At 46.9% G+C, this 16486-nt stretch overlaps 1 protein-coding gene across 9 annotated transcripts in view; it reads left to right on the top strand.

Moving 5' to 3' along the window:
- MARK3 (microtubule affinity regulating kinase 3) overlaps positions 1-16486 on the top strand; it is a 99125-nt gene that overhangs the window by 51730 nt on the left and 30909 nt on the right. For 8 of the 9 annotated variants that reach the window (XM_045579662.1, XM_045579663.1, XM_045579664.1 and 5 more), the window contains 9 exons: positions 3403-3459; positions 5718-5954; positions 6098-6217; positions 6461-6560; positions 6865-6977; positions 7589-7742; positions 9671-9888; positions 12263-12366; positions 16210-16467. In XM_045579662.1, the coding sequence (XP_045435618.1) occupies positions 3403-3459; positions 5718-5954; positions 6098-6217; positions 6461-6560; positions 6865-6977; positions 7589-7742; positions 9671-9888; positions 12263-12366; positions 16210-16467 (1361 nt within the window). The remainder of the gene's footprint in view (positions 1-3402; positions 3460-5717; positions 5955-6097; positions 6218-6460; positions 6561-6864; positions 6978-7588; positions 7743-9670; positions 9889-12262; positions 12367-16209; positions 16468-16486) is intronic. The other variant, XM_045579665.1, reaches the window with a different exon arrangement.

The following is a 16486-nucleotide window of genomic DNA, read 5'->3' as shown; positions in this document are numbered from 1 at the left end:
GCGTTCCCGTCACATCCCACTGCCTCAGCCTTGACTTAGCACTTGTATGACTGTCATGGCCACAGTGCTCCATGCTGGATTGTCGACAGTGTCCAAAGGCCCGCGCTGCTCTTGCTCTGTGCATCCAGGAAGGGAACGTCTGTGCTGTGACAACGGGCGCCTTGAGTCCGGCACGTGGAGGGGGTGCAGTCCTGGCGCCCAGTTCCCTGAGGCCGCTATGCCAGCCTGGAAGGGTCCATGACGGCGTCTCCTGCCTCGGTGTGTCATTGCCACGCTTCCGGCACAGTGATGGTTGGCATCACTTTGACTAGAAAAGGTTTACTGTTTATGACAAAGTGAAGGGTATGGCGCCCACAAAGCAAATAGCCAACCCTTGTTCCGTATTCCCAGCACATGGCCTTCTCCCTCCCCACGCTCACCTGCCTCCCCTTACGCCGCTCTTGTTCTTTGCAAAGAAAGAGACTCGATTCCTGGCTCCACTGGCTCCCCTCACCCTGATGGTGGTGAGTGCTGCTGGCAGGTGGGATTGGAGAGGAAGCGGGCTGGCACTCCCCTTCCAGCCTGGAGAGCATCCGGGTCCTCAGCCTTTGGAGTGACTGCTTCTAGCTTAAAAGCAGAAGGCAAAAACCGACCATTTATTTGGTGTTTTCAGGTTATTGTGGCATTATTTTAGCTTTGAACTCATTGGAGGTAAAAGAAGAAAATTCTTTAATCTCTGTGAGAAAGCATAGGAAATAGTGAAATCTGATTCAAAAGCAGACCTAAGAGAGAAATGTCAGTATCGGTGGGAATCGGGGAATTGGATCAGGCAGAAATCAGATGAAAGGTGCCTGTGTCCTGGGAAATGAGCCTGTTACGCTCTGGGAAAACAAAGCTCTTTCGCTTCCCCGATTTCCCGTTGACACGGTAGAGACAACGTTTCCGAAGTGTCCGCTGCTCCGAACCCTGCACGCTGGCGCGGGAGCCTCAGTGCCTGTCGGTGAGGAGGTCTGAGCTGAATCTCCCTTCACTCTGCAGCCCAGCCCGCCCCGCTCTCCCTGCTGCTCATGTGGAGCCGCAGTGCCAGCGGATAGAGCAGCCCTCGGTGATTATGTCCAGTGTAGGTGTGTGCGTGTGGCTTACAATTCAGATTTGATGATGATTGGGAGAAATAGTGGTATTTTCTTTTTAACCCTGTTTTGTTTACATAAGCAAAATATTTAACCAAAAGAACAGGAGATGGTCTCTCTCTCTCTGGTGGTAGGAGAAGTATATACAGGACAGGGCAAAAGCAGCGTTATAGTTGTGAGTACGTGAGACAGTGTATTCTTATATTTATTAATTATTGCATTATTTTACATATTTGTATAAACTTTTCTATACTTCATGAGATTTCTATAATGAGCATATAGACTTTTATCATTAGAAAAGGAGACTTTTGAAAGTAAGTGTGGAATTTTAGCAAAACAGTTGGTCACAGTTCAGTCACGGACTCAGGAAAAGCTGCCTGGAAGCACAGAATCTGCTGAGAGCAGGAGGTCCTACTGAGGCAGCAGCGAAGGTTCCATGGGCCCTGGTGCATACACGTCCCCCTCTTCTACTTTAATGCAGAGGAGACGGTCCTTGGAGAAGGGAAGTATCGGGTCTAGTAATAATTAATGTCGTTTTTCAACATTCGTTTAAAATCTTGCTTGGCGTTGACTTGTATTGACATAACCTTCAAACACGTGGTATCTACAGAACGTGTGAAGTGCAATTAACAAGTTTTGCTTGAAAAAGTTTGTGTTTGGTTTGGTTTTTGTTGCAAAACTAGGGCTAAGAAGATGGCGGATGAAGAGCATATTCAGCACTGCATGCTTTACGAGTTCCAATTAGGAAGAAAAGCAAGTGAGGCTGCAAAAAACATCTGTAGTGCTCTTGGTCAAGATGCAGTTAGCACCAGAAAATGCCAGCGTTGGTTTGAGAAATTTCGTGAGGGAAATTTTTCGTTAGATGACAAGAGTGGTCGAGGCCGTGTGTCCAATTTTGATCAAGAAGCTCTTCAAGCTCTTTTGGTGCAAAATCCTCAAATTACCCAACAAGAGCTTGCGACAACTTTAAATTGTTCACAAAAAACAATTTCCAATCAATTGCGTGACTTGGCAAAGTCCAAAAGTTTGGAAAATGGGTTCCTCATGAGTTGACCGACAACAACCATAATCAAAGAGTCACAATTTGCAGTTTGCTCCTCTCTCGTCAAAACCGTTTGCCGTTTTTAGAGCAAATTGTTACCGGAGATGGAGAATAGGTGCTGTATGTTAATTTGAAAAGGCAGCCTCAATGGTTGGACAAAAATGAGGCTCCGCAGCCCACGCCAAAACCTGACTTGCATGCGAAAAAAGTGATGTTGTGTGTTTGGTGGAATTTTAAAGGAATTCTTCATTATGAACTTGTACCATCTACCCAAACCATTACAAGTGCAGTGTATAGTGCCCAATTGGAAAGGTTAGCCCAAGCTTTAAGAGAAAAAACCCACGCTGATTAATCGAAAGGGCGTAATTCTTCACCATGATAACACACGACCGCATACTGCAAGAATCACTGCTGAAAAACTGCGCCAGTTGGAATGGGAAGTTCTCCCTCAACCTGCATATTCTCCTGATATTGCCCCTTCTGATTACCATTTGTTTCGTTCTTTGCAAAACTTTCTTCTTGGAAAAAAATTTAATAATGAAGAATGCCTCAAAAATGCATTGACCAAATTTTTTGCATCAAAATCACAAGAATTTTACAACAGAGGGATTAAAATGCTTCCTGAGCGTTGGGCACAAGTAGTAGAAAACAACGGCAACTATATTGTTGATTAAATTTTGTTGTATTGTTTAAATAAATTCGATTTAAAAGTATTAGAAAACGACATTAATTCTTACTAGACCTAATAGCTTTTGTTGTGCTTGAACCCACACAGACAAAAGGAGAGAGTGTGGGGAGTAGATGGGCTGGGAAGGAAGGCGATACCAGGAGAACCAGCCTGGGGAACACTAGCTCTGGAGGGTCCAGGCGGCCAGGTGGCTTGGAACGGTTACAGGATGAGCTAAGGTTGCCCCTGAAACATCTGGGCCTGGGGGCAGCCAGAGCCCCTCAGACCTGGTGGTTTGTTGGCCCAGAAACCACACAGAAGTGCTGGCATGAGGAGGGCCACAGAAGAGGCAGTTTCCACTTAATGGAGAGAGAGCAGGAAGGACGTCGGCACCATCTCTTCTTGCCTCGCTCCTGAGGTGCTTCAGATTAGAAAGTTCAGAGCAGGAGGAAATCCCATTTAGAGGTCCATGCAGACAGTCAGGACTCCCTGAGTATCCGGCATGTGTGGCACCGATGACGGACTGTCATCTGAATGATGAACCTGTGCCGAGAGGATTGCTAACGTGCCTCTCTCCTGTCCAGATCGTGTCTGCCGTGCAGTACTGCCACCAGAAGCGGATCGTTCACAGGGACCTCAAGGTGAGTCTGGCCCGCAGAGGGCGCTCTGTCTGTGCAGCCGGGGCCACGAGGACAAGATAAATCTGTAATTGAGTCTGGTACACAGTGCTGAAAAGGCAGAAAAATGAGTTTGCCAGAAGTATTTTACATCACAGTTAAAGGAGCTTGTAGTTGGTTTGTGGAGAAAAGCCATCACACCAGCAAACTGCCGAGGGCTCCGGACATGCACCCTCACTGGGCAGACAGCGGCCTTGGGGCCTGGCCGTGCCTGCTGCTCTCCTTTGCCGTCCTCCCTCTGCCCTCGTCCTCTCTCTGCCCTTGCTCCTGCGGAGGAGCAGGTTCCTGTTTCACAGGGAAATAGAAATGTTCAGCAGAAACTCCCTCCCTCTCCCAATAGTTCTCACTCAGCTGCACCCGCACCCACCCTCCCCCTCACAGCTGCCCTCTTGCTGCGGGGCAGGGCGCCTCTGCTGGCTCCGCGTTTCGTCTCCCCAGGCCAGGCTGCCTTCCAGCTGCTGCCTCCTGTCTCCTCCCTCTCAGCTGCCTTCTCACCAGCCGCGTTTACGAAAGCTTGCTCAAAGCTGTGCTACCCTTTACCAAAACACTTCCGCCCAACTTCCCTTCTAGAACTTCCTTTTGTCTTCTCTCCAGCACAGCCATGTTTCTCTAAACACTATCTGTACTCTGTCTTAGCTGTCCCCACATCCTCTCTCCTCACAGACTTGTCACCCACTCGCATGCTCCTCTCCGCACCCCTCACCGCATTCCCCGTCTGGTAGCTGCAGGGCTGCTCCTGTCGATGACCCGCTCCATCCCCAGCCAGAGCCCTCCCACCCTCTCCAGCCACTAACGGACCCACCACCCACTGGGCTCAGCAAGCTCACGCCCTACAGGTCTTCCTCCCACTTCTCATCCAGGTGCCCTCGCCTTCGCTCTAGCCCAGTGGTCGGCAAACTGTGGCTCTCGAGCCATGGTTTGCTGCTCTGTTGACTAATAAGTTTGCCAACCACTGCTCTAGCCTCACTCAGTCCCCGGTCCTTTAGCTCCTGTTCCCTCCATGTCTCCTGACCGCGGTCCTTCCTGTGTCTCCCCGTCCTGGCTCAGACCGCCAGCGTCTCGGACTTGATCACCACACCAGCTTCTTGCCTGGTCTTCCCTGCTTCCAGTGCCCACCCTCTCCTTCCCTCCCTCCCACTCCCCACACTGCAGCCAGAGGACTCTTCTGCAGACACAGGAAGATCCTTGTTGCCCCCTAGACCACACCTCAGCACTCCCACTGCCTGAGGTTGAAAGCCCGAACTCTGACTCCTAGTCACTTCTCGGCCCTTTGTGACTCAGCCACCGAGTCCCCGCACCCTTTGCCTCTCCACACTCCCTCCATTTCTTGGCCAGACGTTCTCTCGCCCGCTCCCCTCCTATGTTGCCCCGCTCCCCTCCTGTGTCGCAGCACTTAGGGCAAAAGTGTCCACTTACTCTCTGCTTCTTCCTCTAAGCTCGGAGCTTCCTGAGACAGAGGCCCTTGTTTATGTCAGATACCCAGACACTGACATAGCATAGCGCTGGTGTGCAGTTGTAAATGGGAAATGCTTGTTGAAATCATATAGTCACTGTGATTTGATTCTTTTTTTTTTTTTTTAATATATTTTATTGATTTTTCACAGAGAGGAAGGGAAAGGGAGAGAGAGCTAGAAACATCGATGAGAGAGAGACATCGATCAGCTGCCTCCTGCACACCCCCCACTGGGGATGTGCCTGCAACCAATGTACATGCCCTTGATCGGAATCGAACCTGGGACCTTCCAGTTTGGCTCAGTGGACATTCTATCTACTGAGCCAAACCGGTTTAGGCTGTGATCTGATTCTTGAGTGAGGTTTACAAATTACCCTCCCGCCCCCAATCATTGCCATTGTATAGGCATTTCGTGGTTTTATGAAAGGTGGCTGTCCACATAAAACTGGTATTCTTTCTTTTAAAAGTCTGTCAGTCTTAATTAAAAGGACTATTTATTAAAAGTTTGTGTGGGTTTTTTTTATCATGGGGAATTCATTTAAATTATTGCTAGAATTAATTTATATTTTGTTCTCTTATTGGTTCTTAATGTTAAATTAGAAACTCTGATTTACCTCCTTTTTTCGTGGAAGAGTGTTTTCTCATCTTATTCATTAAGATGTATTAACTTTACATCATTACAAAAGGCTTTTATGAAATGCCTAATTCTATCATAGTTCTAAGTATATGTTGGTTAAATTTTATTTTTGTCTTGATGTTTTCCCTCTAGGCTGAAAATCTATTGTTAGATGCTGATATGAACATTAAAATAGCTGACTTTGGTTTTAGCAATGAATTTACTGTTGGCAGTAAACTGGATACGTTTTGTGGGAGCCCTCCATATGCAGCCCCAGAGCTCTTCCAGGGCAAGAAATACGACGGGCCGGAAGTGGACGTGTGGAGCCTCGGCGTCATTCTGTACACGCTGGTCAGCGGGTCGCTCCCCTTCGACGGACAGAACTTAAAGGTAACGCAGCCGGTTTTGTGAAAGCGGGAAGGGTTGTGCAGTGATGGCTGTTACTGTTTCAGTGTTTTGTGAGGATGGAGTCGGGGGTCTTTTTTAACCTCAAACCTGACTCGCTAGTTTTCTTTCCTCTCTTCTTCCCAAAGGAACTGAGAGAGAGAGTGTTAAGAGGGAAGTACAGAATCCCTTTCTACATGTCCACAGACTGTGAAAACCTTCTCAAGCGTTTCCTGGTGCTCAATCCAATAAAGCGCGGCACTCTGGAGGTAACCACATCTCATCGGGGAAATGAGTAACCTTGGAGTCTCTGTAAAGTGTCTTTAGAACGGGGCTCAGAAGCTGGGTTGAAAACTGTGCTAGAGCTTTTAAAGCAGGAATTGAGACATTGAAAACTTTTTTAAAGTTACCCTTTGAGCCATCATCAATGAAATGTTGAACGTAAATTTTTCTACATATTGTGGTTATCAGAATGCTTTTTTTCTGCTACTAATAAGCAGTTCACCTTTCAGCAAATCATGAAGGACAGGTGGATCAATGCAGGGCACGAGGAGGACGAACTGAAACCATTTGTGGAACCAGAACTAGACATCTCAGACCAGAAAAGAATAGGTAATGGCCCTGTGCTGCGCGCTTGTGTGTGCACGGCACCGTTTCTGTTTGACTCACGTGTCTGCAGGGAAAAGAATGGGCGGTTAAGTACAGGCCCGTGAAGCTGATCTGCTTCATGTTTAAGCAGTGTTCTGTTGTTTCCTATAATAGCGCTCAGTAACTCAGAAATAAGCCAACTGCCCGTTAAATGTGTGGTCTTTTGGATCAAATAAGGAAATTAGTGTACCTTTACACATGGTTTTTTATCCAACAAGACGCATAAATATATTATGTCTTTTTTTTTTCTTTTTTTTTTCTTTTTTAGATATTATGGTGGGAATGGGATATTCACAAGAAGAAATTCAAGAATCTCTTAGTAAAATGAAATACGATGAAATCACAGCTACATATTTGTTGTTGGGGAGAAAATCTTCAGAGGTAAGAATAATCAGAAAAAATTAAACTATCCTTTAAATTATCAGGTTATGTAAATTGTTTTCTTAGTTTTTATTTTTTAAATATCTATAACACTTGGTATGGCATTTACCTGCAAATAAATAACTCTTCTGACCTATATGAGCTACTGTTTTAACTTTAAGACAATAACCTTACTTTCAGAGGGCAGCCAGAGTCTGTGAAGCCGGCCCAGGAGCCAGAGCTGCCACATCCCCTTTTTCCACTTCCCGTTGCAACCAGTAAAGGCTGTTTATAGTGTTAAAAATAATAATAATGATCACCTTAATGATGATACTGTCATAAAGTTGGCTTTCATAAGCTAACCTATAGCTATTCGTGTTTAGAAATGATATGAAGTATCAGATGAAGTGAAGAGAGCATTGTATGTTATTTCAAAAAGCCTAGAAAGCTGATAAACACTCCTCCTTCGGTGAGTTTCCGGCAGCCAGACCACACTGTCGCCGGAGAGGAGGGCTCCCATCTTTGTACGTTTGCTGCTTCTCTCAGTGAGAGGTTTGTGTGTTTTGAGTTTACTTTGCTAATCAACCATCTGGGTTTGTGTGTGGTTTGCTGTTTTTCTCCTTTTCTCTCAGCTCGATGCTAGTGACTCCAGTTCCAGCAGCAACCTCTCACTTGCCAAGGTCCGGCCGAGCAGTGACCTCAACAACAGCACTGGCCAGTCTCCTCACCACAAGGTGCAGCGCAGTGTTTCCTCCAGCCAGAAGCAGCGGCGCTACAGCGACCATGGTGAGCTGGGCACCCCTCTGGCCCCGCTGGGCAGGACTCCGAGGGGTGCATTGGGCCTGATACCTACCCTCCGCCAGGCGCTGACATGGTACATTCTCCCCGGTACATTCCAGGACTTTTTTTTATCCTCACCCAAGGATATTTTTCCATTGATTTCTTTTAAATATATTTGTATTGACTTCAGAGAGGAAGGGAGAGAGAGAAAGCAATAAAAACATGAATGACGAGAGAAAATCATTGATTGGCTGCCTCCTGCATGCCCCTTTTCCAGGGATTGAGCTCGAAACCTGTCATGTGCTCTTGGCTGAAAACGAACCTGGGAACCTTCAGTCCTCAGGCCTGTGCTCTATCCACTGAGATAAACCAGCTGGGGCTTCCCATTGATTTTTAGAGAGTGGAAGGAAGGGGAAGAAAGAGATAAAAAAAAAAAATTGATGTGAGAGAGATACATCAATTGGTTGGCTCTTGCAAATGCCCTGACGTGGGGTTGAGGATTGAGCTTGCAAACAAGGTATGTACCCTTGATGGAATCGAACCCATGGCCTTTCAGTCCGAGGGAGGATGCTCTATACACTGAGCCAAACCGGCCAAGGCCAACCCGTGACTTTTGATGGATAAGGCCTAGCTGGGTGGAAACCTTACAACTTGCCCCGCTGGGAGCCCTGCTGCAATCTCTAGTTCTGTTCATTCTCTCCCTCTCTGCACTCTAGCTAACTTTTCGCACTGCTGAGCTGTTCTGTCTGTGCCATCCAGTAGAGTAGCTACTAGCCACATGTGGCTGTTGAGCACTTAAACTGGGGAAATTATTTTCAACTTTGTTAAATAATTAAATTTATATAGCCACATCTGGCCAGTGGCTCATATGGGACAGCGCAGCCCTGAAGAATATTTGATACCCCAGTTTTTTCTTAAGTGTTTTAAAGTTTGTGTGTTTGCTTTATTTTGTTTTTTTAATATACTTTTATTAATTTCAGAGAGGAAGGGAGAAGGAGAGATAGAAACATCAGCAATGAGAGAGAATCATTGATTGGCTGCCTTCTGAACACCTCACACTGGGGATCAATCCAGCAACCTGGGCCTGTGCCCTGACAGGAATCAAACTGTGACCTCCTGGTTCATAGGTTGAGACTCAACAACTGAGTCAAGACGTCCAGTCTAAATGCTCTCACTCTTAAAACTTTCACCATAGAAGCAAATCCTTTATGAGACAGGATCCTCAAGGGTATGCTACCAAAATTGACAGTTCACCCTCAAGGCAGTCCCAGATGTTGGAATCCAGAGAATGTTGCGTGCGTGCGTGCATGTTTATATTGCAGGTAATTTCTTTACATCCAGTATTCTAAGATTCAGGAACCAAATCTATGTTGGCCTGGTCCTAACTTTTAAAAATACACTCACTGAAACCAGTTTGGCTCAGTGGATAGAGCATCGGCCTGCAGACTGAAGGGTCCCAGGTTTGATTCCGGTCAAGGGCATGTACCTTGGTTGTGGGCACACCCCGGTAGGGGGTGTACAGGAGGCAGATGATAGATGTTTCTCTCTCATCGATGTTTCTAGCTCTCTGTCCCTCTCCTTTCCTCTCTGTAAAAAAATCAATAAAATATATTTTTAAAAATTAAATTAAAAAATAAATAAAAATACGCTGTCATATGGAACATTTCATTTATTTCTTGTCCAGTTCATTTCCCCACTCTGGACATTGTCCACTCCACATTTCAGCTTGAGAGCCCGCACTGAGAACTGCACAGAGCGATCGGGTGTGGACAGCTTTGGCTTTGTACCAGAAGTGAGGATGCCTTGCTCGTCTCCCATTTCTTTTTGCTGGTGCAGGTGCGGGCTGAAGCAGCACATGGTCCTGACACTCAGCACACTGCCTGGGTGTCTGCTGTTGGAGGTCTGACATTTAAGGGTCAACTCTTCTGTTGCAGCTGGACCAGCCATCCCTTCCGTGGTGGCATATCCGAAAAGAAGTCAGACCAGCACTGCCGATGGGGACCTCAAAGCAGACGGCGCTCCCTCCAGGAGGGCAGGCGGCAGTGCGGGCGGAGGCAAGGGCATGGCTCCAGCCAGTCCCATGCTTGGGAATGCGAGCAATCCCAACAAGGCGGACATTCCTGAACGCAAGACCGGCTCCACTGTCCCCAGCGTAAGTGCTGCTGACTCTAGCGCCCCGGGGATGGCGGGTAAATGCCCTCGCTGGGTGAGCAGCAGACCCTCTGTCACAGCTCTTTCTGGTTATCCCGTAAACATGTGAGGGTGTGAGGCTGTCAGAGGTGAGACGTGGGAAGTCTAGTCTCACAGAAGAGGAAACCAAATGATGGCCGAGCAGACGGGGGATCTCACAGTGCACTTGGCTCGGACTGCCTGTGGGCCAGGCAGTGCACTGCATTTTCAGAGTTAATTCCCATAAAGAACTTGGACTGCTTCCTTACCATGTGCGAGTGCCTGTACTAGGGGCTTTCTCATGTGTCAGCTAAATTTTAAAGCGAAGAAAAGCCAGGTAATGGCCTAGAATTACACTGCAGACCTAAATCTACCTCTCAGTCACTGCCCTTAATAAAATCTCACCAGTGAGCAAGTAGTATTTATTAAGTATAATGGAATCTACTCAGCTTCAGAAACGTCCCCGTCAATTCTCATGTGTCTGTCTGACCCAGCATAGGGATTACCTTTAGCACTCTGAGGGAATTTCAGGGAGAAGTCAGCGAGAATGAACAGTGCTAAGGGTGTTCTGTGGCCACGCTCTTCTCTACAAACTGAACCGTGCACAGCCCTCCTCCCCCTGAGAGCCCTGCAGGGAGGCAGGGGGGCCTGCTGCTCCCCAGGGTCTGCCTCCCGGGGTAGGAGGCCCATAAAGGAGCCCTGAGGGTTCTGTGCGCCGTCCTCTGGTCTTAGGCTTCATCCCAGCAAACCCTGTCGCCATAACATCGCTGTCACATAGGCCCTGCCGTTTAAATTCAGCCTCTGGCTGGAGGTGGCATTTCCCAGAGGAAATACGCCATGTCCCTATCACCCTGTTCGACTGCACACCGCCATCTGAGAACAGGTCCCAGCACTGTCCGTCACCTGCACTGATTTCCATTAGTCTGTGGAGTTTGCTGTGCATGGTCTGCTCGGCTGTATTAAAGGTGCCCATTTTTATCTTTTTTTTTGTTTCTTTTAAGAGCTTCTTTTTTTTCCCCTTTTTAACCCTCACCCGAGGATGGGTTTTTAATTGACCTTTAGAGAGAGAGCAAGGAGGAGAAAGAGAGAGAAACACAACGGTGTGAGAGAGAAACAGGACCAGTTGATTCCTGTACATGCTCCGGCAGGGAATCAAACCTAGAGTATGTGCCCTGACCAGTAATCGAACCACCAACCTTTTGGTGCACCAGACGACGCTCCAGCCGACTGAGCCACCTGGCCAGTGTTTATCTTTGTTCAAAACTTGTCTTTTCTGATGAAATTTCTTAGATATAACTTTAATTCTTTGCTTTTTTATTTTGTAAGTAGTAGCTTTAAAAAAAAGGACGTGAAATTAAGGTGCCATCATTAACCATTTTAAAATGTCGGGTTCAGTGTCATCTGGACGTTCACAGTGTGGTACAGCCTCCACTGCTCTCCTCCCAAGACTTCCCTCACAACAGGGCAGCCGCTTGCAGCGCCCTTCACGCTCCTCTCGCCCCTGCCCCTGCCCCGCCACTTGCTCTCCCGTGGAGTGGCCTGTTCGGGACATTTCCTGTAATTGGACCCCGACCATATGCATCCTCTGGGCCTGGCTTCTCTCGCTTGGCATCACGTTTTCAGAGAGCAGGCTCATGGCCCAGCTGTTCCCATGGCGGCTGCGCATTTTGCATCCCATCATAAGTGAGCACTCCTGCTTCTCCACAGGCTTGCCAACACCTCTTTCCATTTTTTCCTGCTGTCCTGACGGGTGTGAGTCTTTGCAGTTTTGATTTACATTTCCTTAGTGACCGGTGTGTATGCTGTTGGGCTTTTATTTGCATGCCTTTTTTGGAGCAATGCTATCCAAGTCCTTTGCCCGTTTCAAAGTTGGTTGAGTTTAAGAGTTCTGGAAATCGAACTCGCAACCTTTTGGTGTGCAGGACATCGCTCCCACCAACCGAGTACCCAGCCAAGGCTAGTTTTATCGTTTTAACTCATATTTACATCTTAACTTTTATTTGTGCACTTACCTTACATTTATAGTACTTGCTTTTTAATTTTTATTTTGAAGTGATTAGCTTTTAAAACAGTGGGTCTATATCTTGCTCTTTAGTAATCCGTGAGTTATTGCTAACGGGTTCCAGCAGCCAGCTTTTCACAGTCTGCCTCCTTGCCTCTCCCTCCTTCTGCCAGGAGGGGGGTGCTGCCTTCTCTCCGGGCCGGTCTTTTTGCTGGTGCTGCTGACATTCCTGTGTAGATTTCGTTAAAGACTGGGATTCATGTTTATGAAGGAGAGGTGTGTTTTCTTGCTCAGTGTACTGTGCTTAATCATTAAATAGTTCAAGACAAAAATGCCTCCCCCCCTTTTTTAATAGAGTAACACAGCATCTGGTGGAATGACACGGCGAAATACTTACGTTTGCAGTGAAAGAACTACAGCTGACAGACATTCAGTGATTCAGAATGGCAAAGAAAACAGGTAGGAAATTTTACCTGTTTGTAAGAAGTTTGTTTTATAATCAGAATTCAAATAATAATGGGAAGTGTTCTCTAGCAGTAAGTTAGGTTTGGATGTGAATTTTTAGCAAGATACTGGAATTCCAAATTCCTCTCACTGTCTAGAACTTATCCTCCCCGCCAACTGTATGTGATAACTAAAAGGGTTAATTTAAACCAGGAGCTTTTCCAGAGGGGGTAGGTGGTAACTTCGGCCTTATTGTGGAATAGAGATATCAAGGTTATTTTGTGCACATGAGGAACTTGATCAAGGCTGAAAAGGGGAGAGATAAGGAACCATGCTTTGAAGGATGTGGATCACAAGGTCGGGACAGGGAGGGTGGGGGTCCTTCAGTTTGCCAAAGGGACCGGGGGACCAGTATTTCCAGTCTCGCAGAGTGATGGAGTGTGCGGTCTTCTGAGTGACTGATCTGGTGGAGAGGCGAGCATCCGTAGCACCAGCATGATTTAAAATACTGACAGTAACCTGTCAGTGAGGAGAGGGGTCTGCCGCTTTCTTGGGAAAGTGAGAGGAAGTGGGTCCAGAGACCTTGGAGGAGAGAAGAGAGAGAAGATGGGATGGTAGAACACTGTCCCCCGGGCTGGGTGGATTTACTTTTTTGGAAGAATGGTGTATAAACTAAATCCAGTGTGGTGAGCAGGTAAGGTTTTGGATAGAGATCTAGAAAATTATCCACATCATCTATCATTGACCTCTGACCTCTTCTCTTGAACACCGTTTGGTCATGTCGCATGCCCACGTCCAGCATCAAAATTGGTCGTTCTTTTTTTCTGCCGTCTACTTTCTGAAGTGGCACTGTAAGCTTTGTCTCCTTTAGGGCTCGGTAGTCACCTGGGATGTCTGATCACTAACTTGTGTGACAGCCTAAGCAAAGATTCCCCTTCCTTCATCCTTAAGACCAGAATATAGTGTTTATCACTCCTCTTCCATAGGCCACTTAAATTTTATATGAAGGTAAAAGCTATGTAAGGTTATGTGATTATTCGTTGAATTTATTTTCTTCTTTTTTCTTTTTTTCATCCTCATCTGAGGATATTTCTATAGCTTTTTTGAGAGAGTGAAAGGGAGGAAAGGCAGTGGCGGCGGGCGGGGGTGGGGGGGTTGGGGGGTTGGAAGAGAGGGAGATGCAGAGAGACAGAGAAAGGAGAGAAAGGAGAAAGAGAAAGAAACATCACTGTGAGAGAGACATTGATTGGTTGCTTCCCAACTGCACCCTGATTGGGGCAGGGAATGGAACCTGCAACAAGTGAGGTCCATACCCCTGGCTGGGGATCAAACCTGTGACCCTTTGGTCTGAGGGCCAGTGCTTTAACCATTGAGCCAAACATTCCAGGGCAGTTATTCATTGAGTTTCTAGAAATATTTACACTCACTATTCTCTTTTCTGGTTCCTAGGTCTGTGCTTGTTTTAACATTGCCTCTTATGATTAAAAACTATTAATAACTTGTATAGCAACTGGACTAGATAGCTTGTAAATGCTAGTTGATATATTTTTAATAGTAGTCTGTGCTGATAAATTTTATTAGTTATATTCTCAAATCTATAAATTTCTCCTAGTTCAAAGTGATTTAATAGAGATATCAATAGATGACTTAATTAGACAGAAGTTTCTCATGTTAGGTATTTTAGTCTGTAGAACTACGAAAAGTGGTTTCCTGGCCCTTCTTCCTCTTCTCATGAGTTCTCAATTGAGCTGTTTATCAGTTTCGTTTTGAACTTTAGAATGTACAGTTGTCTGAGGTACAGTCAGGCTTTTTATATATATATATTCATTCATTGACTTCAGAGAGGAAGAGAGAGAAACGTCAGTGATGAGAGAGAATCATTAACCGGCTACCTCCTGCACGCCCCCTACTGGGGAGTAAGCCTGCAACCTGGGCGTGTGCCCTTCCCGGGAATCACCTTCTTCCTTCATACGTTGACGCTCAACCATTGAGCTATACTGGCCCGGACAGTCAGACTATTTAAGAGGCTGTTAAGGTCAAGATCTATCTCTTCCCCCCGACTCCCCCGCCACACACACTTTATGTTTGTGCACATGTTCTGCAACTTTCTCTTTTCCACATGGTTCAGTTCACTTTGGAGTTGCTGCCTATCTCTTCTGCCTGCAGGTGCCCTCCTCAGTGGGGCTGACTCCATATCCTGATTGGGCCTCATTGCTTCTGGTAGCATCGGTCATTGCAGCACTTTGCTTCTAAAAGTGTTGTCTTTATGTTTCACCAAGCGGAGTATCAGCGCCAAACCACACAAGACGGCCCATAATTTTAGAATAATGTCTAGATATTCTTTTCCTTGACAAAACCCTGCTGAGCTGCAGAGCACCTGGCCATGCTACTTTCTGAAAGGACCTAAGTTCTGTTTTCAGCCTTGAATATATTGGACTTATTCTTACACATGTGAATGTCTATACAGAATTCCAACATGAGAGTGATCATGGCTGATGAACTCTCTGTGGGAGATTAGACCAAAGGCTGTCCAGATGGCTCAGACAAGCTCTTCTGCTCTCCTCAGCACTCCGCGGTGAGCACGGGATGCTCCAGGCTTAAAGCCTCACCAAGCAATACCATTTATTTTAATATAGTTTCTTCATTTTCAAGTTAATTTTTTAAAATATATTTTGATTTTTTTTTTTTACCGAGAGGAAGGGAGAGAGAGAGAGAGAGAGCTAGAAACATCGATGAGAGAGAAACATCGATCAGCTGCCTCCTGCACACCCCACTGGGGATGTGCCTGCAACCAAGGTACATGCCCTTGACCGGAATCGAACCTGGGACCTTTCAGTCCACAGGCCGACGCTCTATCCACTGAGCCAAACCGGTTTCGGCTAAAGTTAACTTTATTCATTGATTTTTAATAGTGCAGTCTTTCTGTTTTATCAACTTTACTGTGTGAAAAGTAATGCCAGTCCTTGGTGTGTAGTGGAGAAAAGGTATATAGTACATCCTGGTTTTGGCACGATCCACATGAGGAATTTTCTAAGAAAGTAGTGGTGCTGACGTCAGACTGCTTTTGCTCTAACCCCGTTGTGGTTATTCCACCTTCACATGTCAGTCTCAGAATGGCCCATCCAGCATGGACTAGCAGTCAGGGTAACCCGGGCCATCCAGCATGGACTAGCTGTCAGGGTAACCCGGACCAACCAGCATGACTAGCCGTCAGGGTAACCCGGGCGTGAGGCGGTGGTGTCACATCTCCATGTGTCATCATCCTGTGAGCGCCCTATAAATTGAGTGTGAGCCTTTAGCCTCTTAGCACAGACACTGACTCAGCACTTGGCAAATACCGGCTTTTATTACTGATCATAAGTGTTCATTGGTACGTGGAGGGATTTTCTTATTTACACTGACCGTAATCTCTCACTGAGTGTTGTTGCTACCAGCCCACAGAATGTGGGCGCAGTCTGCTTTTTATGTACCTTTGGGTAGCTCCAGGACACTGTTGAAAATGCTTTCATTTGAGAACCCCCATGAATTAGTGGGGTGGCATTCATTATAATATAACGGAACCTTTCCCAAGAAGCTGTAGGTATTTGACATCACAGGTAGACTTTACAGTTGGGAAATCACTCTGGTTTAACCCACCTGTGCATCTGTCTGCCATCTCCTCCCACCACAGGCTTTGTGCCGGGGCAGGGCTTCCTCGGGCCCGTCCTGGCACACCCTGGGGTCTTGTTTTATTAAAACTGACTTCTCCACTTTAGGTAAAAGGAATATTGTGACTGTAAATTGTCGTGTGCCGTGTTTCCAAAAAGACAGGATTCGGTGAACAAAAGTGTAAGATCTGTGTGTTTGCTGATCTCGCAGCGCTGGTCCTGACCAGAGAACTCCAGTCGCGTCCACACACAGCATTAGCAGCGCGGCCACCCCGGACCGCGTCCGCTTCCCCAGGGGCACTGCCAGCCGCAGCACTTTCCACGGCCAGCCCCGCGAGCGGCGGACTGCCACCTACAACGGCCCGCCCGCCTCGCCCAGCCTGTCCCACGAAGCCACACCGCTGTCACAGGCCCGCAGCCGAGGCTCTGCAAATCTGTTCAGTAAACTAACCTCAAAGCTCACAAGGAGGTAAGTACCAGGTGGAGCT

Source organism: Pipistrellus kuhlii, unplaced genomic scaffold (assembly GCF_014108245.1).
Source record: "Pipistrellus kuhlii isolate mPipKuh1 unplaced genomic scaffold, mPipKuh1.p scaffold_m20_p_110, whole genome shotgun sequence".
NCBI classification, from domain to species: Eukaryota; Metazoa; Chordata; class Mammalia; order Chiroptera; family Vespertilionidae; genus Pipistrellus; species Pipistrellus kuhlii.
This window is presented reverse-complemented; position numbering and strand designations above follow the sequence as displayed.